This window comes from Podarcis cretensis, assembly GCF_951804945.1.
Source record: "Podarcis cretensis genome assembly, chromosome: 2".
Classification (NCBI taxonomy): Eukaryota; Metazoa; Chordata; class Lepidosauria; order Squamata; family Lacertidae; genus Podarcis; species Podarcis cretensis.
The window spans coordinates 58,564,231-58,587,959 of record NC_137171.1 but is presented as its reverse complement, the minus strand read 5'-3'; the positions used below and the strand labels follow the sequence as shown (position 1 = coordinate 58,587,959).

The 23,729-nt window shown below is 40.0% G+C and overlaps 1 protein-coding gene across 3 annotated transcripts; it reads left to right on the top strand.

The window, feature by feature from the left end:
• Nucleotides 1–997: 997 nt before the first annotated feature.
• CDKL3 (cyclin dependent kinase like 3) lies at nt 998–22,937 on the top strand. Of its 3 annotated transcripts, none has more exons than XM_079968119.1 (13): nt 998–1,151; nt 2,861–3,042; nt 3,847–4,041; nt 5,261–5,439; nt 6,649–6,761; nt 8,114–8,253; nt 12,687–12,775; nt 15,558–15,699; nt 16,992–17,317; nt 17,587–17,680; nt 20,413–20,572; nt 22,188–22,285; nt 22,729–22,937. In XM_079968119.1, exons 1-13 carry the CDS (start codon nt 1,085–1,087, stop codon nt 22,765–22,767), a joined length of 1,824 nt encoding a protein of 607 aa, XP_079824245.1. In that variant the 5' UTR covers nt 998–1,084; the 3' UTR covers nt 22,768–22,937. The 3 variants fall into 3 exon arrangements, with proteins under 3 accessions (XP_079824245.1, XP_079824247.1, XP_079824246.1); XM_079968121.1 differs by having other exon boundaries at nt 1,021–1,151; nt 2,870–3,042; XM_079968120.1 differs by having other exon boundaries at nt 1,109–1,191.
• Nucleotides 22,938–23,729: the final 792 nt, after the last annotated feature.

The following is a 23,729-nucleotide window of genomic DNA, read 5'->3' as shown; positions in this document are numbered from 1 at the left end:
ATATTCCTATGGTTAGACTGGTTGGGTGTGTGTGTGTACATTTTAGTTCCCACTGTCTTGCCTGGCGGATAGCTGATTTCTATTATATATAACTTTCCATTACTTTTTCAAACAAGTTCACATGCTGTCTGTTATCATTAATGAAGGCACCTATGAAAAGTCGGAATGTTTTGGATGAGCCGTGGGAAATAAAATACTATCACAGGTGCTGTCCAGCTGTTCCTTTGCAAGCGGTATGTTAGATGGAAATATTAGGAAATGGTCTCCTGATAGATGGTTCCTAACTATCAGGCTTGGAGGAGGTGACACCCCCATCATTTGAAGTCAGGCTTGCTTGTGTGGTTGGCATTTTGGAGGATAACAGCAGGCATCTGAGTTTGTACCTGAAACCTGGGGTACGGGGTGCTTTCTGTGGGATCTGCTACCTTGCTGGCATACCTGTTTACCTGCATAAATAAAGTGAATTAGCAAATGGCACTTCTGAACCCTTCCATAATCGGAAACCAACACAGTGCAATCTTTTCCCATGCTGACTCTGAGAAAAAGGCCCACTACATTCAGTGGTGCTTACTCTCTAAGTCAGGCATCCCCAAACTCGACCCTCCAGATGCTTTGGGACTACAACTCCCGTCATCCCTACCTAACAGGACCAGTGGTCACGGATGATGGGAACTGTAGTCCCAAAACAACTGGAGGGCCGAGTTTGGGGATGCCTGCTCTAAGTAAACGCCATTCCGAATGGCAGCCTTTCGGATTGCGCTGCCCCGTCATCGGAACGCGTTACAATCTTGGGCAGATGGATTTGGGGCAGTCGACATTTCGTGGTGCTTGCAAGGAAAACCCTAACGGAGGCCCGGCAGCCTTGCGAAATGGTCGTTTTTCAGAAACCCCCGTTAGGTAAGAGGAGCGATTCCGGCCCCACCCGCAGGCATGTTGCGGGACAAGCTGACGTCACCCACCGGCCAGGGCTCAGCCTTCGCCCCACCTTTCGAACGCGTCGAACGCGATGAGGTCAGAGAGAAGAACCACCTCTCGCTCCCGGGTGACGTAGGCCGGCCGGCTGTTGATATTGCCGGCTGTTGCTATGGTAACAGGGCCGGTTTGCTTGGCTGGGCCTAGGAGGAGTCAACATGGGGAGCTCCCGAGAGCAGGTCAGAAGCAGGAGCGCCTTTAATAGGAACTCCTCCGTGGGTGGTGCACTGGCGCTTCCCGGAGCCAAGGTGGCCCCGGGAGAGGCCGGGACGCGGGAGAGGCGGGGGAAAAAAGGGAAGCCGCAGGAGGGAGGGAACTGCGGAGCAGCAGAAAAGGCCGAGGGGCCGGTGGGGCGGAGGGAGGTAGCACCGCCAAACAAGGGGGGAAGATGAGCAAGCTTCAGGAAGCTGGGACTCCCCCCCCCCCCCAATCCTGCAAGGACCGACGGAAGTAAAAAAAAAAGAGCAAAAACCAAAATGTTTTCTTTTTAAAACATCTGTTGCGTTTACTGCTCTTTGGCCAAAAAGCCTCCCGGGGCTTCTTACCTGAAAAGAAAAGAAAAGAAAAGAAAAGAAAAGAAAAGAAAAGAAAAGAACAGAACGGACTCCTCATCCTTGGAGGTTTTTTAGCAGAGGTTGGAAGGCCATCGGTCATGGATGCTTTCGCTTACATTCCTGCATTGTAGGGGGTTAGACTAGATGACCCTAGGGGGTCCCTTCCAACTCTTCAGTTCTATGATTCTAAAAAATGCATACCAGCCAGTGACTCCAAAGCAAAGATTTAAACCCGAGAGAGCATCCAAACCCACCGAAGGTCTCGTGCGACCTGGCAGGGGTTGAACCCCGATGATTCTGCGCCAGTGCCCCAAATGTGGGTTGAGGTGTTTACTGAGAGGCTGGTGAGGTTTCCTGTCAAACAAGGCAGGGTGATTTTCAAGGGCCAGATCTGTGCAGGGAGAGGTAGGAAAGAGAGGCAGCTGAACTGTCCTTAGGCAGTGTGAGGGTGGAACATAAGTGGACCGGGATAAACCACAGACACAGAGGGTGCAGATGCCAACACCTAAGGTGGGGGTGAGATCATCCCTCCCTCCTCACTTCCAGGCAGCTCTTTTGTGCAGCTGCATTTCCCATGTACTTTGTGGTGAAGCTTTTTACAAGTGAATTGTGGCAGCAGGGCTAGTGGGATGTCTCCAATCAATGAATGAAGAATACTCCCCGCCCCCCCATATGAAAACAGGAACTGTTCCACATTGCCTCTTTAGTTATATTGTACTGCTGTGATCAAAACTGTTTACAAGGTTGTGGAATGGGAACACCAGCAGTAGCTACAGTGTAAGAAAAGTCTTGGGGATTGATTTGTTTATTTAAGACCATCCATGGCATGACACCTTACAATTAACAGGTGGGGCGCAATCTAAAAGAAACAGATGCATGACTAGGTGGGGAAGAATGTATGGTTATTTAAATTATACACACTTTGCCCTAGTTACAATAATCTGGAGATAATTCAAAGTGGGGTGTCAGATGTCCCTTGCACACTCAGGTACAGGCCACTCCTAGTTACTTAACTAGAGGTTTCAGTACGCCAAGCCCCAAGTCATGTGCAAGCCCTGTTGAAGGAAAACAGATTTTGCCGCAACAGTGGTAGATTGCACAAAAAGAAATAACAGCTGGTCTTGATACTTACAGCTCTTCCTTCTTTCAGTGGGGAGAAGTTCATGGTATTTTGTGTTACTATCTTTAACAGCTACAGCGCTTGTTAGGTGTGAAACTGGTTGAAAAAGTTTCTGTGTAGGAATAGCTCCTTTTAAATTTATTTGCAGAATTCATTTAAGAAGCAACAAAAAAGTTTGAGTACTTCAAAATAACATTTTTCCCCTTCTTTGAAGAGATTTCAGACTTGAGTATGGAGATGTATGAGATCCTCGGAAAAGTGGGAGAGGGAAGTTATGGAACAGTAATGAAATGTAAACACAAGGAAACAGGACATATAGTTGCCATTAAGATATTTTATGAGAAGCCTGAAAAGTCTGTCAACAAAATTGCAATGAGAGAGATAAAGTTCCTGAAGGTTTGCTTCTTTTGTTGCTGTTTTGAAAATCAATGCCTTGATATCCCCAGAGATCAAATATGCATAATTGTTACGTATATCTTTTACATATCTTTCTGATATGTGCCTACTGAACACATATCAGAAAAAGGGAAGGGATAGTGTTTGTGTCAAATTTATTTTGTTGCTATGCTTTAAAATTAGAATCAGGATGTCAGTTGATTTCTGAGTACTGTACATAGATATGCTCCGGTGAATTCAGTGGTATTTTAGTGCTAAGTGTTCCAATATGAGTTTCTTCCAAGATTTTCTTCACAACCATGAGGGCTGAAAACTTGCTTTTTCATAAGTGATAACAGATTTTCTGATATTCAGATTAGAAACCTTAGACGTTGTGTTAATGTTGAAAATATATAGAGCCTTGTGTAGGCAAACATTAGTGCTATTCCTTTTCTTATTGTTAATAGTAAGACACATTGTGAAATTATTTTGTGTTGCTACCAGTTAAAATAATTATGCCTCACGTAAAGGAAAAAAAACACAGTGGTAGAATGTTTAATAGACCTTAAATGAAGTAAACTATATGTTAATTATTCATAGAATTATTTTATAGCTATAGTTAAAGTTATTTTTCTTAATCTCTCCATAAATGATAAAACAAAGTTTATAAATACGTATTGTATTTTCCCAATACAAGTACTGGGAATATGTTTGTTAAATCACTTCAAATTGTGGAGGCTCAAATTAATTGTGAGAAAGTAGATGAATTGCAAAACTCTTACAAAGGGAAGAAGAACAGAAGTTTGTTTCCTCTTTTGTCAACAGCAATTTCGTCATGAAAATTTGGTCAATCTGATTGATGTCATTAAACAGAAAAAGAAAATCAACTTAGTCTTTGAATTTATTGACCATACAATTTTAGATGAGCTACAGCATTACTCTCATGGACTGGATAATAGAAGACTTAAAAGGTATCTCTACCAGATTCTTCGAGCAATTGACTATCTTCACAGCAACAATGTAAGTACCCTATAAAAGTCATGGAGAAAAATCAAAGGTTGAAACAGAATAATCTAAATCTGAATAATTTATCACATCTTTTATTGACAGAGGTTTATCTGCCTTTAATAATTTCAGGATATTAAGTTCAACAGATGCTGTTTTCCCTATTACAGAAGTTCAAGAAAAACTATACCTGTTGTGTTTCTGTTAATCACCTGTTTAAAGTGCAGGAGAAAAAAAAATCCTCTTATTTGCCTCATGTATATAGTCATGAATGTAAACGCCACATAATATGTTTTGTTTATGGACCAATCTGTTCATATTCTTCTTTCTGCCTTATTATTATGCTCTATAATTTCAACATACTGTAGATACAATAGATAAAGTTTGATATTCTTCATTACTGAGAATACATGGTGAAACGAGGCTTTTGTAAAAACTATAACAGTTGTGAAAATACAAAACTATTGCACGGTTTTTAAAGAAGAAAGATCATTAAGGTATAGGAGGCTGCAAAATTAGAAATCAAACAATGTCCATACTTTGGCAACAGCTGTGGCACTGATTTACAGCATGTGCTGTCACAGGATAGCACAGTTATGAGTTCTGTTCATTGCAAATGCCCTTATCCAACTGCATTGCAAGCTTCAGGAACTAACACTGCATCAGAAAAATCCTGTGATAATGGCATAGCACATGCCCATCTGATAGAAGTGCTGGGTATAGTTCTATACTTTCCTTTTAAGTAGGCCCAGTTTAATTCAGTGGGACCTACTTCTGAGTATACATGTATAGGCTTGAGCTGTCAAAACAGTTTCATTTTTCTCACCAATCAGTCTTTGGAATTATAGATTTGTGAGGGAGGCAGGCATTTCTCATAGAGAATTCTCAGTACCCTCACCAAATGTCAGAGGAACATGAGATAAGCTTGATTTTAAATGTAGATATGACCATAGACTTTAGTTTTGTTCCAGACACACTTTTCCTCAAATCCAGATTTTTTTATAACACCAGAATAATTATTTTCCTACTATTCTCTGAGTTCCATTTCTTCTTATAGCTTCTCTCCATATCTCAATTTAATTGTTTGATGGGCAAAACTTGCCTGTTTATTTCATAGCTTTGGGTAATCAATTAATTTTCCTCCTTAAAAATAAACCTCTTTGTTCCTCAACCGATTCTTAAACTTTTTTTGTTCAATTGATTTTGTTCTTAGGCTTTATTCTTATTTTGCCAGGTCATTCATCGTGATATCAAACCTGAGAATATTTTAGTTTCACAGACTGGAATTACTAAACTTTGTGATTTTGGATTTGCTCGGACCTTAGCAGCCCCTGGTGACATTTATACTGATTATGTGGCCACACGGTGGTACAGAGCTCCAGAGTTGGTATTAAAAGATACTACATATGGGAAGTATGTATTTTTTAAAATCCTGTTAATGAGCCTGCATTGGACAGCACTTTATCTTATATTTAGATATTCAAGAAGGTAACTGTTAAAGGATATTCACATGAAAGCACTGAAAAAACAAATTTATATAAACTTGGATGCTGTGGGGCATAGCAGAGGGACATGAGATGGCACCCTCACACACATTTAAACAGCAGCTCCTCTTTTGATGAAGGGTGAGATTGATAAAATATCCAATCTTAATAATTCACATAACATTGTTCATAATCCTACACAACTGTGCATACAACATTGGATTCAGTGACATGAAAAAACATTTACCTTTAAATAAAACGTGTCTACTAGTGAAAGTTTATGCTGTTTGCTATATTTTGAAATTGAAGTAGTTGTGTTACACTGGGATTACACCCTAGTATTATTTTATGTTTACAAGTCTCATTGATTTCAGTGGAACATAGATGCACATAATAGGCATGATACAATTAGGCTAACAATTTCCCCAGTGCCAGCTGCAGTGTCAGTCCCAGGTTTTGGAGAGCACAAGGGCAAAATGCCCTGAGTAGGTCTAACTCTTTAGCACTGTCACCACAGACCATTTACTTGCCCCCCCCAATAGCCAGTCTGTACCACTATCCAGAAGGAGAGGGGAGGCTGAATAGAGGCTGCTTCTCCTTCTCCTTCCTCTTGCCACTGCTGTTAAGCCTGGAGAGGGCAGGTAGCTGTAGCAGGAAGGAGAATGAGAAGGAACAGAGTCAGGGGGCTCTAGGTGTCAGCAATAGTCTATTTCTGTGGTGTAGGCATTGGCAGATGTCTTACAATATCACACCTTGACCAACTGTGAAAGTCCCCTGTGCTGGATAGGTAAATTGAGAGAAGTCTGGAAGAGATTCTGATTCCAGCCTTATATCAAATTTATCCCAAGTTCCATTGAAATCATTGTGATGCATGCCAACACAATGCATTTAGGGCTGGGATGCTGCCAGGCTGCAGTCCTCAAAGCACTTACTGGAAGTCAGCAGACTTCCGTGGACAATAAAATTTGACTGTTATGCCCTTGGCCTTCGCTAATTGTCCATGTTTTTAGTTTCAATTTTTGTACTCTTATAAACGTTTCAATTTTTTCTTTAAATTTCTTATTTAAAAGATTTAGCTGACTTTATTATAGCTTCAGTCTCTGTATTGTTGAGCACTTTGTTCATTTCCTGATCTTAGACCTGTGGACATCTGGGCTTTAGGTTGTATGATCATCGAGATGGCCACTGGCAACCCCTATCTACCCAGCAGCTCTGACCTAGACCTACTTCATAAAATTGTGACCAAAGTAGGTAGGTACTGCTGCAGATGATCTCTGCAGAAATCATTGTAGTAAAATGTTGTTCATTGCTACTCTAAGCTCAGTAATTAGCCATTGTACATCTCTACACAAGGTTTGGGCTTTAAATCACCATTTCTTAATTAAGGGAAGTGGAGGAAATATATTATTCACCTAAAAAAAAAGAAATCATTTGCAACCAAAAGCTACAGACAGAATTCTAGAAGGAATCTGCTCAACGTAACCTTCTCTACAGTTCAGTAGTTCTGTCTGTGTTCTCCTTTGACACAAATAATAATATAGTTTATATACTAGTGTTATGATTAGGTGTTGAGTTATAACATATCCTGAGTTCTCTAGTAGCAGTGTAGGAGGGATGGCCATGGATACGGGGGTGGCTTTTAACATATTGTCCCCTTTCTATTGGAATAATTTCAAGGGAAATTATTATGCGAGGTCTAGAGGCTGGTGTAAAGTTATACTGTTGACGCAGGCGTCTCCGTAGATCAGAGGTATAATATATCGGTTACAAGTGTGGTCCTCCCTCCTGCTACCTTGTCCTACACATGACTGCACTCCATTTTAGCCGCTCCACCAGTTTATTGTTGTGACAGAAAAGCCTTGAGGTGTTCTATCTTTGCTGTGTATCTTGTGTTCCATTGATAGAGCAGAGCCCCTACTAAATCTTATACTCTCAGCTGGCATTACAGAAGTGTGCCCTTAGTATTCCAACTATTTTTTCCCCTTTTGGAGCAAATATCTTGTTGTTGATGTTTGGGACTGCAGAAGGATTGAAGTTTGTACATAGATTTGAGCTAATTCTGCTTTTTCCCATTGTGGTCTCCCTTGCTTTCCATATTCCTAATAAAGAAGAACTTTGCTTCAGGGTGAGAACAGAAATCGCATGGCAGCAGCAGCGGGAGGCCCCATTAGCTAAAGTGGTACCTCAGGTTAAGAACAGTTTCAGGTTAAGAACGGACCTCTTAACCCGAGGTACCACTGTATGTGTTTGCCTCACTTGAGCAAAGTGGAGGCACAAGAGGGTCAGGCTTTTCTACACAAGTGTTGTGTTGAATGAGTCTTAAGTACACTTACATTAAGGTCTTCTCCATTATTATTTTAGGTTACAACCCTATATACATTTACCTTGAAGTAAGTCCTACTGAACTCTTTGGACCTTCTTTATAGGATTGCACTGTTAGCATAATTAAACGTGTGTGAACGTTTTGTCAATTTCAGTCATAAGAAGCATGCTCTGTTTTTCAAAGTATCAGGAGTGCACCTGAAATTAAATTGATTTTTGTCAACAAAATGTACCTTTTATCTGACACATTAATGCTTATTGGGTTTCTTTCTTTCTTTCAGGTAACTTGACACCTCACCTTCAGAATATTTTTATAAGGAGCCCAGTTTTTTCAGGGATGGTCCTTCCTGAAGTTCAGCACCCTAAAAGTGCAAGGAAAAAGTATCCCAAGCTCAGTGCACTGGTTGCAGATATGGTTCATGTATGTCAGAAGAGGTCTGAGTATCAAGCTTACTGATGATCATTATTTGTAGCCTGGTATAGTTTGTGTTCTGTAATTGACATATCAGTGTTGCTGTTACTTTGTGTATTTAGGATTGACCTACAGACCTCTGGTATCCCGACTCCCCACCCCCACCCCCCTGCTTTCTCACTGACTCCCCCACTACAGATGATAAGTAGGCTATGTGGATTACTTGAAATCTCTGTCCAGGCCTCATTAATTATCACTTTTATACATTTCAGAATCTCTTGGTAGGACCATGAGGTTTCATTTTTCTAATTTTTCTCCTGCTGCTGTTAAAGAAAAGTTTATCCTAAAAGCTTCAATGCCAGAAGGTTAAGAGAGCCATACTTAGTTACTGTATTTCACAGACAAAAATCTGTTTCATTTTAAACGATGGTTTTACCACACTGAACAACTATTTTCTGCCTTTGAGTTCATTTGGTATGGGCAATGTGTGTGATGCTCTATTTTTTGATGATTGAACCTACCATTCATTCTCTTATATTAGGAAATACTGTATTTTTCTGTGTATAAGATGCCCCCATATATAAGACGCCTCCTATTTTGGGGGACTCAAAATTAAGGAAGCACTATCCGTGTTTAAGATGATTTTAAACCTAATTTTTGGGTAAAAAAACCTAGTCTTATACATGGAACAATACGGTAACTGGTGTGGTTGGTTTTTTTTTAAAGCACACACCTTCAAATCCATTTAAATTATTTGGCAGAAGTTTAAGAGCAAAATTTTAAGGCAACTTTTTGATAAGGTCTTTATCAAAGAGAATGTTAAATTTCCTAAAGTATAAGCTGCTTTTCCTTATGACAACAACTAATTCCATGTTGCATGCTATTCTCTGGGTGTTATCCTAAATACATTATTTTCAAGTAGAATCTGTCCATTAGAATCTAAATTCAGGAAGAAAGAATATTTATGAGAGTTTTTATGGTTGAAATAAGAGACCTAAGAACTTCATTCAGCAGTTTAATCCTGTGAAGGATTCTGTTGAATTTTAAATGGCTTATTACATGTCTCCACATTGCTAATGTAGGCAACCCTACAGTGGAATCAATTGGAGCTATGAGTATGCTTACAAATGTAAGTTCAGTAACTAAGAGCTTGTCCACACTTCTGTTAGTGGCATAATTTCTAGGCACAGTCTGTAATTTGTAAGCATGGGTATGAGCATGGTTCCCCACCACCACTGTCCCTGGGAAAACCCACTGTTTATTGCTGAATTGGATCAAACTTCAATTGGGTTGATACACAGCAGTACTGCACTTGATGAGCCTTCTAAACCCCAGGGTTGTTTTGTCTGGTAGTGGCTATGAAACAACTGCCAAGGCCGCTGTGACTGGCCTGAAATGTGGCATCAGTTGTCTTATCCGAGCCTGGTCCTTGTCACTTGAAACATTGCTCAGAGCAATCACAGCAACACTGGCTTTTGTTGCATGGTCACTGGGTCAAACAGTATCCTGGTCCAAAATAGGGTTTGCAATGGCTCAGCTGTGGTAAATTGTACCGGAAGATCTAGTTGAAATTTTGAAGCATACTATAATAGTCAAGCCCAATTCAATCAAAATGAGAACAACATCAGTGTTAAAAAAACAGTCATCCTGTATTTTCTGGTGTCATCTTGAAAGATGTTCCATTAGGGTTCTTGTAATATTTTAATTGCAAAATGCATTTTCCTATTCTTTTTCTCTGATGTGTTTCTGCAAACATGCTTCTAGGCAGTGTGTGTTTGTCAGATCCTAGCTTGAAGTCATTTTTTAATAGAGAATTATGTAAATGTTGAAGAAGGTGCCATTACAAATGTAACAAATCATTCATGACAACAGCAATGCCAGGCACGCTTGCAATAATGTGCATTGCACTGCTATTATTCATACATGAACAAAAGTCTAAAGTATTCGATTCACAAACATAACAAGACATGCCATGATAAAGTGTCCTTACCAGCAGTAATTTCTTTAACACTGATAGGATTGGTTTTTAGAAAATGAAGGCTCTTATTTATTCTGTGAAAGGTTAATGAAGTCAAGGTTCTGTAAGTCACAGAATGATAGTATTCATGAACCAATAATGGCACTGGTCAAACATGGAGATGCTATGGCATCTTCAGTTTGTTTGTTACACAGTTCTGTTGCATATTAAACAATGCTGGCGATACAAGCAAAGTATTTTGTCAAAGAAAGTGATAGCTATGTTGTTCATTGGATGCCTTTGTGTTAAACTTACAAAAGTATTGGACTGAGTCCATTACGTTATATTTCTGCTCAAAAGCACAATAAAGATTAAGGAATAAAACTTTGATTTACATCATCCCAAAACAGCTACTCCTGCCTGAGCAGCGTGCTATGTGGGCCAATTATATAATGTTAGGCAACATTTGCTCCTTGATAAATATGGAGCAGCTGGCTGATGGGCAGCATTGCTCCAGAAAAATAGGCTTGCATGCTCCTCACTTCTTTGAGGAATCAGAAGTTCCAAGGACAGTTTAATTTTCTTTGGAAGAGAGCCCTGGAAACTTAGACTGTCCTTGTGATAGCTGTTGTATTTACAAAGGTGCAAACTGAGCACGTGGAAGAGGTATGTCACTCTCAATGATAGGCAGGAAGCCTGGTGTTCTTGCCTGACATCCCCAAAACAACCTTAGGCAAACTTGCTGTCTCCCAGGCTGCTTCCTTCCAGTCCAGAAAAAAAATATTCTGAATCTCAGAAGCCAGAACAGCAAGAGGGATCACTGCGCAGTGAAAGCAGCAATCCCTCTTGGTGTTCTAGCTTCTGGGATAGCTGCGCAGCCTGCATTCGCTCCATAAGACGCACACACATTTCCCCTTACTTTTCAGGAGAGAAAAAGTGAGTCTTACAGAGCAAAAAATACGGTAGCTTTTGTGTGCACAAAGTATTTTTCTGTCATGGAAGAAGATGAGAAGCTTCTGCTAGATTTTTTTTTTTTTAAGGCATGAGTCTTATTCAGTTCAAAGCATACCACTATTTCATTTTAATCTTGGTGGTACAGTTTTGCCTGTACAAAGGCAATGGCATGATAGCCACTCCATCCTTCAGTTTTGCTGCTGCTGTGTCACTCCCATCCATCTGACAGTGCTGGGTGATGTCAGGTGTACAGTGACTCATATACAGTAGAAAACTCAAGGAAAAGAGGGAGAAGCCTTAAGAGGACTCTCCACACTTTTTCTTGACTTAGAGCCAAATTACATATTATGACAAATAAATCACTAGGGAAGTTTGTCAGGTTTGGGTTTTTTTTAATGGTGTTGGGGATTTTTTCATTGGGACCTCAGTACATGAGGATGGGAGGTTTAATCCTTCCATCCCTAGCTATGATAGTGATAAAAATTAACTGTTCCATATAGCTATTAGTCCTGAAAAAGCTCTAATTGGCACCAGTGGGAGCTCCCGCTCCCCTGCACAATAGCACTGCGAGGGGGATGTTTTGGTAGCTCACCTTTCATACGTATGGATACGATAGCATGATACATCATAAAATAAATCACACAACAAATTTATACGCAAAAATAGCACTCAAAATTCCAGTAAAAGTACTATTGCATTTTTTTGAGAAAGAACATATTGTGCATTGGGTCCAAAAGAAGTGTCTCCCTTCTGTATGTTCTGCGATCCTTATGAAATCTTCCTGCATTGCATCAACTATTAATTTGATTCAAGGCCAACATGCTTCCTTTTGATGCAGTAGTCATAACTACTTTTTTGGCCTTTTGTTTTAACTTTCATGTAAGCTGCATTCTTTACATGGTTATTATTTTGTTATATTGCTTTCACAGGCACTATCCAATAAATGCTCACAGCCCTTCCAAATAAAGTTCAGACAGCATTCCAAAACTCAATGGTTCTGCTAGCTGGGGGAAGCATTGCGTTTTTCCAAAAATAACATGTTGTTTTGGGAAAATTCAAGTTATGTTTCCTGTAGGCAGAATGGTTGGATCCCATGTAATACAGTAAATGGTCAGCAGTTATATAGTTCTTTTGCTATAAAAGGGGTCTGGGTACCTGAAGTACCACATTATTGGAAGAGGGGAGATTTCAAAGATCAGAAAAAAGATATTTATCTTTTATTTTAAGTATCATGAAACAAAATTTCTCACCTGAATTTCAGCTCAATTTTCACAGTAATCAAGAGAAATTTATTTGTTACAGTAATAAAATGGCAAAATGACTGCATGTAGAAAATATGCTAATATTCCTTAAAATTGTTAAATAACAATATCAATATGCTTTCATTTTTTGTTTATTTCACTTCTTAATAAATAATAAATAATAAATGTTATATAATACACATTTTATTATACACATTTCCCCCCTGGATAATATTATATAAGCTTTTAGAAATGCTGTCTTCTAAAATAATTGTTCCATTATTTTTTAGGCTTGCTTACAAATGGATCCTGCAGATAGGATATCATCTGCTGATTTGTTACAGCATGACTATTTTACCAGAGATGGGTTTGTTGAAAAGTAAGTGACATGACCTCAGGCTTTGGATTTTTCTATGAGAGCCTTTCAAGATGACTGACATTTTTCATAACAAATACATGCTAATAATTTGTTAGGCGTGAGGGAGGAATCAAAACATTTCCACCTATAGTAATGCTTCAATTGATGAGATACTGCATATTCCCTGTGCTCAAATACTTACTTTTTGGGAAACCGGATTTTCTTACTAGGTTTGAAATGCAAAATACTGCCGTTTCAAATGTAACTACTGTGTGATTGTAACTGTTCAAATGTCTTAACACCATGTTGGCCAGTGCTTGAGATGTGACTGATGGCTCCTGCATTGACCAGGAAGAATTGTGAATACAGTGGTACCTCGTGTTACATACCGTTCCCCTTACGAATGCTGCAGGTTATGCGCTCCGCTAACCTGGAAGTAGATGGCCCTTGTTGCAACCTTTGCCCCGGGATGCGAGTAGAAGTCGTGCTCCGGTGGCGCGGCAGCAGCGGGAGGCGCCATTAGAGAAAGTGCGCCTCATGTGGGAGGTGCCGTTAAAGAAAGCACACCTCATGTTACAAGCGGTTTCCTGTTATTAATGGACCTCTGGAACGGATTAAGTACGTAACACGAGGTACCACTATATACATTAAAAAGCTCTTAACGACACTGTGACGATGTTCAGGAGTGCAAATGATTTTGCAAAACATAGGAACCAATCTGATCCGATCTTCTAGGAGCCAGCTTGGAAGGAAGATGAGATTGATGTGTGAACTCACCATCAAGTAGAAGTCTTGCTCTAGTCTGTCTCCACCATCCTTTTTCCAGGCTATGCTTAATTGAGAGGAATCAGGGCTCAAACTAACCTGAAAATCACAGCCTCAGAATTGGAGGTCCTTCATTCAAAGAGTGACTCCTACTTCCATTTAGGAACCATGGCTGCAATCTTAATCCCATTTACCTGGGTGTAAACTCCATTGAATTCATTAGGACTTCTGCCGAGACATGGGTAGGATTGTGGTGTAACACAGTAGGAGGAGAAAGCCAACTCTCATACACATCAGCACACATGGAAGAAACTTGCTACCTAAGCTCTTCAGTTACCTGGGTGCCAGGAGCAATATTTAGGCACAGCGGCAGCTTGGGGCCCTGTGTTTTTGCACATCGGATGCTGTGTAAATTGAATTTAAGTTTCTGAAAATTAACTACTGCTACAAAAAAAGCCCCCACTATGTACTGCAGCTGTGTCTCTGAATGATCAAAGCTCATTAGAATCTCCATCATTAAAAGATAAATGGTCACGAGTGGGGTAGTGTAAATCACCTTTTGAGAAGGGCAACAGGATGCACAGATTTACTGTCACCCACTTCAACAAGTGGCTGACACTTTAAAGCCTCACATGGTCAGAATCTATTCAGAGGTAGGATGTTGTGCAGAACACACACATCCTAAGTGCTTGTATATTCTTGGCTCCAGGAGGCAATTTGTTTTGTTTTCGGGGGGTGGAGGGAGCCAGAAGGACAATCCATGTGTAGAAGGCTGTTTCCAATTCATACATCCGACTCATGGATTTGGACCTTAAGGTTGCAATTCTAAGGACATGTAGTTTGAAATAAATTCCATTCATATCAATAGGACTTTAGTACATGTATTTTTAGATCATTCTGTGTTATGATTTTCAGCTAAATGGACGATCAGTCACTATGATACTGTTTTTCTTGACTTAATCGTCTTGTCAAGCATTAGGCAAAAAAGAACAAATTTGTTGCAAATCTTTCTAGGCATTTGTTCTGTTTTCTCAAACCTCAAAGGGGCTTTGTTAAAGTTCCATGTCAAGAAAGAATGCTTGATCTTTAGAATACAATAAATAGACCAGTGCATAATTTATGAAGGCTGAAATAGAACTTGAAAGTTGGAATATGGTTTGCAATGAGAAATAAACATTTGACATGGAACACAATGCACTTATAAGCAAGTGGTCTTTAAAGTATTTGCCTTTAGGGCCACAACTAAGATGTAGAACAGATGTGTTGTGGTTGGCATGTTTTCTAGTTCTGCTAAATATATTCCAGAAGGGCAGTTGTGTTAATCCGTTGCAGCAAAAACAACGGAGTCTTGTGGGACCCTAAAGGCTAGCAAATGTATTACAAACCGGCATAACCTTTTGTGGACCATAGTGAGCATAGTTGGCATTCTGCGTAGGATAAACAGGTTGGTGTCTTTGAAAGATAGTAAATAGGCAAACCAGATAACTAAAATGGCAATATAGAAAAGCCAGTAGAGGGATATTTCAGACCCAGGCCATTCTGTGATGGTTCTTGAGGTAGCCATCATTGAACAAAGGAACTTCAAAGGAAGAGTGCAACATGAAACGGTTGAATCATGATACGTCAAGCAATTCAGTGATATCAGTTGTGGATTGAATCAGCATAAAGGATTTTCATCATATGTGTTAATTGGCCTCCCAATGCCTGGATGCCTGTGTTAGGAACTACTGGTACTTTTTGTGAATGACCACTCATAATATAATTTACCCATAATCTGTACTTTTAAGTACCGGTATTTCATTTCCTTCTCACCTGTTTACACTCCCTCCCCATTTGAATCAGACATATTACCTGCTACCTGGGATACAACTTCAGGTACCTGATGAAGTAGACTATAGCCCAAAAAACCTTATGCCATAATAAATGTGTTGTTGTGAAGATGCCATAAGACTGTTCTTGCTACAGGAGACTAGCATGGCTACTCCTCTAGAATTTGTTTGTATATGCTTGTTGATGTAAATGCACTTTCCATTATCAGATTCTTACCAGAATTGAAATCCAAATTACTACAAGAAGCAAAGTTGAATTTTCTTTCAAAATTCAGAGACAATAATAAAGAGATGGATGAAAAAAGAACAGTTCACATTAACGTGTCTCAGAGTGGCCCAGTTATTGTGAAAGTAAGAATGATTACTTTTTAAAGAATGTTTATTATTATTTTACATGTAGCAAAAACTATAGGCTAGCAATATGCCCCCCCACACACCCTAAGTAGTTAGGAGAGCTGCCATAGATACCTACAGGTATACACTTATTATTCCCTGTTAATTACTTATCATTTTGTACATATATTAGGTTCTCAGATCCTACTAGTGTAAACAGAATAAACTAGTGTAAACAGAATAAACCTGCCTAATGTACACAGGTTGCAGAATTTGATTTGACTTGAGAATTTTAGCTTACTCTGGGAATTCAGTCATATTATTAAATGAAAGGTCAATGTGATACTTATTCATCAGAGCTTATTCACAACACTTTCAGCCCATGCCAGTTGCATTGCAGAGGTGGACTTTGAGCTTATCAAAGTGGGGCCCTGTGCAACACCAACATTTGGCACCCTCATGCCTTCTGTTCATTATTTTTGTGGTGCCCGTTGCAACACCCTCTAAGCTCAGCACCCAGTGTGGGTGAACTGGTCATACTCTCCTGAATCTGCCTCTGTTGCATTGTTTGTCAGCCACACCTGACTTTTAGCAGAGCTGCCATAGGCTGAATGAGTTATATGTTGGTCATGTGATTGTTGCCTTCACGATTGAGATGTTTTGAATTAAGATAGTTGGTGTCCCAAAGAAGGAAAAAATAAGACACGAGTCTTGTTATAGTAACAAAGTCTGAGAAGCACTTATTGGTCTGTTTTATAATATTTATATTTTTAGGGCTATGAACAGTGAGAGAAATTAAGGAATGGTTTGCAATTTTAAGTAGGCCACAGAATTAATGACTGTTCTATTATGTTGAAACTGTGGAGAATGGAGAAAATTCCACAATAGTGCAGAATTACTTTTAATACTAATAAGCAAATTCAAGATCATTTTTAGATTGTGTTCTAGTATTTCATAAACATTTTACTGTTGGCTCACTCAGGATTTTTCTCTGTGTCCATGATCCACATGTCACTTCCAGGATTTGACCCAGAAAGTGAAACTGTTGTTCACTTTTGATTGCCTGACCATTTGCCTACCAAAGCTATTAATCCATAGTTGGTGGATTGGGGAATTATGTAGGGATTATACATCTTTGCCTGTTGAATGTATCAAAGAAGAAATTCAAAGTGATTCACACTCTGAAATGAATTGGACACTACTGTTTTTCTTTCAACTCCATGGAGCTCAACTCCCAACTTTTTCTATAGGATCAGAATGTAGGTTAATAGAAGGAATTGCTTAATATTTGTGTGTATTACCTGTTCTAGGAAATTGAAAAGGACAAAAAACCAAAGGAGATGAAGGTCAAAGGGATCAAAATGAAAGGGGTGAAATCTGAAATCTCAGAGCTGAAAAGGAATGAACAAGAAGACGCAGTTTCGCAGTGGGCTGCTCTGTCTCAGAATGCTCTAAACCTTCCTCATGAAAACAAACTGACAGGCAATGATGGCACTGGTTTGGCAGCCGGCACTGACACTGGTGGGACAAAGGAGGATTCTCCACAGACACCCACTATGACAATGCCACGCATCAACCCAAATTGTGGAAATCTTACTGCAAATTTCAACTCACATTTCCTGTGCCCTAATTCAAGGTATGTAATGAAAAAGTGAATGCGGGTGGGGAATTGGAATGCTTGGGAAAGATCAATTTTTGCTCAAAGTTTTAAAAAGAAACAGTTTAACTGCTGAATTTAGATAAGCTATGTGTTATTTCTTATCGAGGAGCTATCCCTGCCACAGCATATGGGGTGGGTGGGAAGATATTAAATATAGAACATGCTTAATAAAAAATAAAAATCTAATGACATGAGTTCTTAGTTGAGAATGAATTAGTTACTTCATTTATCTGCTTGTTTATCAGATTACCTGAAAAAGCAAAGAAAAGACGAAGTCCTTGGCCACAAGTGTCACAAATAGGTCCAAATAACCGTCAAGAAGAAGGGACTATATCTCAAGTAAGTGTACAGTTTTAAAGATCAATTTGGTTCATCTGGTTATGTCTTTGAAGTATATTTTTAAGCCAATGGTTGCAATTCAGAGAATGATTGACATGCCTAAGGGCCAAATTTGATGTAAAAACAGCAGGCTCTTTCTTTAAACCCACTTGAGCCTGCCAGGTTGTATATAAAGCAGGGAGTGTTACTTTTTTATCAGCAAGGGTTCAGACATAGAATTGCTAAACAGTGCCCCTGCATTAACACTTACCTCTCTGAAGTCCTTACCTACATGCTTTTCTACTTAGCCGAGCTTTGCTGTGAGAAATGAGCTTCCGTTTCACCCATAGGCCGCTTTTGCACTCAGAATCAGCCTTCCACCTCTGCACACTTGCTGGTATTACTAGAAAAGCATTGAGCACTTGTTGAAAAAAATAGCAACAACTAAAGCACTATATGTGCAGGCTGACATTCATACCTTCCTAGCTTCTGGACCACAGCTGTTAAGCTTCAAGTGAATAAACTTATTCCCCCCGCCCGCCTCCCCAAGAGCTATGGATAGGTTTTCCCTTTGTTGGCGCTTACACCCAGGGAAAAGTGAAGGAAGAAGGAAGCTTTAGGCTGAGGACGTGGGTGGCGCTGTGGGTTAAACCACAGAGCCTAGGACTTGCCGATCAGAAGGTCGGCGGTTCGAATCCCCGCGACGGGGTGAGCTCCCATTGCTTGGTCCCTGCTTCTGCCAACCTAGCAGTTCGAAAGCACGTCAAAGTGCAAGTGGATAAATAGGTACCGCTCCAGCGGGAAGGTAAACGGCGTTTCTGTGTGCTGCTCTGGTTCGCCAGAAGTGGCTTAGTCATGCTGATCACATGACCCGGATGTTGAATTTGCAGTGTCCCAAGCACAGCGGAATGATGAGGAGTACGTGCCACATACTCTATATTACTTTATTTACACTTCAAAGCTGGTAGATTACAGAAAAACATCTTGCCTCTGCTGGAGCAGAGAAAGCATCCTCTCTCCTCTAAAGCACGGAGAGAACACACTGTGAGAACAGTGAAAAACAGGAAACCAGTGTACGTCACATCCAGTCTCCCTTTCCCGTGGGAAAACCCAACAGCACAGACTGTGGAATGTAAACACCTGTCTCGTGACAAGCACTTCGCTGCACAGTGAAGAGAGCAGAAACCAACACCGGAAGCTGTACGCCAGCTCCCTCAGCCAATAAAGCGAGATGAGCACCGCAACCCCAGAGTCAGACACGACTGGACCTAATGGTCAGGGGTCCCTTTACCTTTATGCAAGTAGCAAGATTTTCTGTGAAGGCTGGCTGCATTTTGACCAAAGATCACCCTCAGGGCAAAAGATCTCTTTGTCCAGTTAAAACAACTCACGTATTTTGGAACCTTCTTCTAAGCACTAGCTTTGCACAACTGTTCCTTCACTCTCCTTTTGTTTTGCTTTTTTTAGTGCTGCTTTTCTCCTCTGCTTTTGCTGTATTATTATTTTATTTATATGGCTACTTACCCCTGAAGGTCTCAAGGTGACTTACATAGCAAAAAATACAGCTTAAAAAACATACAACGCTAATAGTGTTCACGCTAAACATCTCCTACTCCACAAGTTTACATCTCCCACCATAAATTTCTCACAAGTGATCACTGTAAAACAGAAAGCAATGAAAAACCATCTATTAAGGAAGCAGAAGACAAATATCAACATTCAAACGCTTGAGTGTACAAAAAAAGTCTTAACCTGGCACTGAAAATGTGTTAGACCTCCCTGTAGAAAAGGTGTTTTCTCATGTAACCCTTAGAAGGAATACTTAGAGGAGGATCTCCAAGGACAACCTGAGACTCCATGCAGATTTAAAAAGAAAAAGGCACTCTATAATGTAATCTGGTCCTGGGCTGTAGAAAGCTTTACAGGCTAAAATGAGCACTTTGAATTGGGCCTGTAAAGCAACCTGGAAGTCAGTGCAGACAGACAAGCATGAGTATTATATACTTGAACCTCCTGGTCCCAATTGTAAGTCTGGCCACTGAATTCTACATCAGCTGAAATTTCCAAATTCTCAAAGGCAGATGTCAGCTCCTGATCACAAGCAGCTATGGTACTAATTGGACAGGGAGCAAAAAGATGCTCAGCTCCTAGTTCATTACAGCGCCAATTGGTAAGCTGGCTTGCAAGTGTGAGGCTAGTGACTACAGTCACCAAACTGCCTGTTTGCAAGTGGCAATGGATGCTGGAGGGCTGGGGCATGCAAGGCATTAGCCCCAGAGATCTCTGCTGGACTTCATGGGCCATAGCAAATGTCCCAGTATTCTGGGTATTGGGTCTGTTGTATAATGTATAATGTTCACAGGGTAGTGTGGAATACAGTCCAGATATCTCTACTACTGTTGCTCAAGGGAGTCTTCAGCAGATAAGAGAGCTGTCATGCTTCCCTGGTAGATGTTGTAAACCGAACAGGTGATTTAACTGTCCATGGAAATAAACAAATATGTTTTTGCTGGATACTGCCAGCTACTAAGGAAAAAGACCTGTTGATTTTGTCTGAAAGATGCAATTTCTAATAGTTCTTCTAGCCCATAATAGTGATTTATTCCTGCCTGGTGATATAAGCGTCCTCAAAAGAGAGATTTTAAAGATTATTACTACTTTGTGTCAAGGTCAGAATTAACTACATAAAGGCATAGATAAGTTGAAACTGTAGCACAGATGTTATCTTGGATACATACTGATTCCATTTTTAGAACCAAATAGAGAAGGTCTCTCTGTATGAAAGAGCTGCTCAGATTGATCAAATGGTCACAATAAACAGAAAGAAACGCAATATTTCAAGATGTGAGAAGAAGGACATTCACTTCCCAGAGCTAACCACGGGGCAACAGAAAGAACTGAAAGGAATGGAAAGTATGCTTGCTATCTTCTATAGATTTTTTTCAGATAAATTGTAAGGCTCAGATGAGTTACTCTGAAATGAAACTTAAATATCTATATATAAGATTTGTGGAACGTGCTGCAAAATCGTGCAGTTTTATTTAAGGCTTTCTTTTGATGAGTCAGATTCCTTCCTTTTCAAATCAAAAGCTGCATGCAAATAGAACTAAACACAGAAATCAGCTCAGGGCTGGAATGTATGTAAATGCTGATTTTATTTATTTATTGGTATTAGAAAGGGCAGTGAATTAAAACATCCCCTTCCCAGTACTGCTGCTTCATAAAAAGAGACACTTACTTGGAGCTGCTTTTAAGTAATATTTCAAAAGTTGAAAAATACTGTCATGGATCTTCTGTGTAGATTTTCTTTGAATAACAGAACCCCTACTCCACATATCGCAAACTGCTTTTGAACACAACACAAACAAAATTTCAAAATTTTGCCATGTAGCTTGAGGGGAGAGGGGGAATGACTTCCATTTCATAAAACTAAGGCTAAGGTTTCCTTGGGCCGACAGAACTAATTTCAAAGTTCCTTGAATTATGGCTGCTGTATTATGGTTCTGTATTTGAAGTGATGAAAAAGGTTGAGTGGTGGTGGCAAGTGTGCAGTTGAAGTGGTGGGTGGGCATGGCTGAATCTGGCCTCTGAGAATTGTGCTTGCAGCTGCAGAAATGTATAAAAATGAAGCAAAAGGAACCTCTTCCCAACACCACTTGTTAAACTGAGGGGTGGGTCCTCCATTGCCCCACAAACTTACCCGGTGTCACCATTAAGAGGTTTTCTCCTTTTTAAAAAAAAATGTGGAACCCAGAGAAAGGCTGGGAAAATGAAGTTGATGGTATGCATGACCGCAGCCAGTTCAGCATATTACTGAATATTATTATTATTATTATTATTATTATTTATTATACCCAGCCTTTTCCCACTGTTCGGGACTCAAAACATACAATCACAACAAAAACAGCACAGCACAGCAGCACCCCCTCATTAAAAGCAATCAGTTCCCCAAAGCCTGTTGGAACAAGAAGGTCTTCTTCACCTGCTAGCAGAAGGAGAAGGAGGGAGCCCGTTTAACTTCTCTAGGGAGGGAGTTCTAGAGTCTGGGAGCAGTATGAGTGCCTGCCTGCCTGCCTGCCACTGTGAATCTGTGTTTTTGTAAAAAGCCAGGGTCTGATGCCCGTCTCTGGTGGTCATTTGTGGGGTTTGTGGACTACAGGGCCCCAGAGGGTGTCCCAAAGTCAAGAACTAAAAGCACCACTGAATGAATGATCAGTGGCAGGGGGATTAGTGCTCAAATATTTTCCTATTACCCCATGTTCAGCAGAAAAATGCCCCCTTCAGTTGGTTTTTCCCATGTGGGAGGTCACAGAATTGTGTTCGCAAGAATCTGAATTTAAAAAATGAAAGCTTCCATGATATAATAAGCTCTAAAGCCAAAAATAACTAGTTACTTTTCATTTCAAAAAAAAATATCGATTAAATCATTGTTTTCTTTGTTTCCTTAGCTATTGGATTGTACATTTTTGATAATTCAAACTAGAAAAGTATCCAAATCTAGAAATAATTAGGTATTTGTTTGTAAAAGTTAAACAGGTAAGAGTGCTGAAGAGGGAGTCAAAGAAATCTGAAGTATCTAAAATACCATCTTTACTAAATGTGGATCAGAATCGTGAAAAACTTGAGGTAAATTCAAATTTCTTAGCCTACATAAAAACATGGATTCTGTAATTGAACAGTGAGTTAAGTGTGCCTATGCCAGTTTAAAATAATGGAATTAAAGATATGCTCTGTTGAATTGTAGGAAAAGGGTTTCTCAATATTTGGACAAGGTACAAATATTCTTGGACTTAGCTAAAATATATAATTACTGAGTTGTTGAAAATCAGAGAATACATGTAATATTTGCATCCTTTTGTCAGTCATTTACAAGTAAATATAATGCATTCAATGGGAACATTTCCTAGGCATCTGCTAAAAAGCTGCAGAACTCTTTTAGAAATATTGATTGTATGTTTAAAAATGCTTTGCTTTTTTATTTGGAGGGAGATAGTTTTAATTTGATGAAAAAGTGAGTTTTCACTAATTGGCTTCTGTCAACTAACCTTATTTTTTAATTTAATATTTAGAACACAGGAAATGCAGGAAATACACCAAATGAAAACTAGCCAAGTTTGCCCGTGAAACAGCATGCATCTTGGGAAGATGTACAATCAATGGGAAGATGTACTGGAGGAGTAAGACACTTGCTTTTCAAAAAAACTTTTCATTAAAAAAGTTTCATGAGTAACTCTGCATACCATGTGTAGATCCTCTAATAAAGTATTTTGAAATGTGATGGTCACAAAAACATTCATTTTTACAATATACTGTATAGTATTTTTAAGGCCGGGGGGTCAGCAATATGGTGCCTATAGATACAATGGGACCTTTGAGCTCTTCCGCTGGTGCCCATGAGGCCTCTGCCCCTTGGTCATGAGACAATTGGGGTGGTTACCTTTTTATTCCTTGTAAAGCATATAGAACTGAAGGAGGAAGTTGGAAGAGTGACACTCTTTCCCATTTCCTCTTTCTGCTCTATGTGTTTCTGAAGGCTCAGAATAAATATACTGAATTGGACTTTTACCCAGTTCCCTTGGGAAAAAAGTGTGTGCACTTTCTCTCTCTTTTGTGAGTGGTGTGCAGAGGCAGATTTAGGGTAATGTGACTGGGCTCAGTGCCCAGTGTGGGGAAACAAGGGGGACAACGCAGCTATGACATAGTGTACATGCAGAATGGAAGGTCAGAGGTGGGAGTATTGAATTTTGGCCTTGCGGAGGGCGCTGCTGGAATTTGAAAGACCAAAGTCCACCCCTGTGGTGGGGCAGATGTAGGGGAGAAAAGTAACTGGAAACTTACTTGTGCCTATGGTAAAAAAGGTAAAGGGACCCCTGACCATTAGGTCCAGTCGTGACTGACTCTGAGGTTGCGGCTCTCATCTTGCTTTATTGGCCGAGGGAGCCGGCGTACAGCTTCCGGGTCATGTGGCCAGCATGACTAAGCCACTTCTGGTGAACCAGAGCAGCGCACGGAAATGCCATTTACCTTCCCGCTGGAGCGGTACCTATTTATCTACTTGCACTTTGACGTG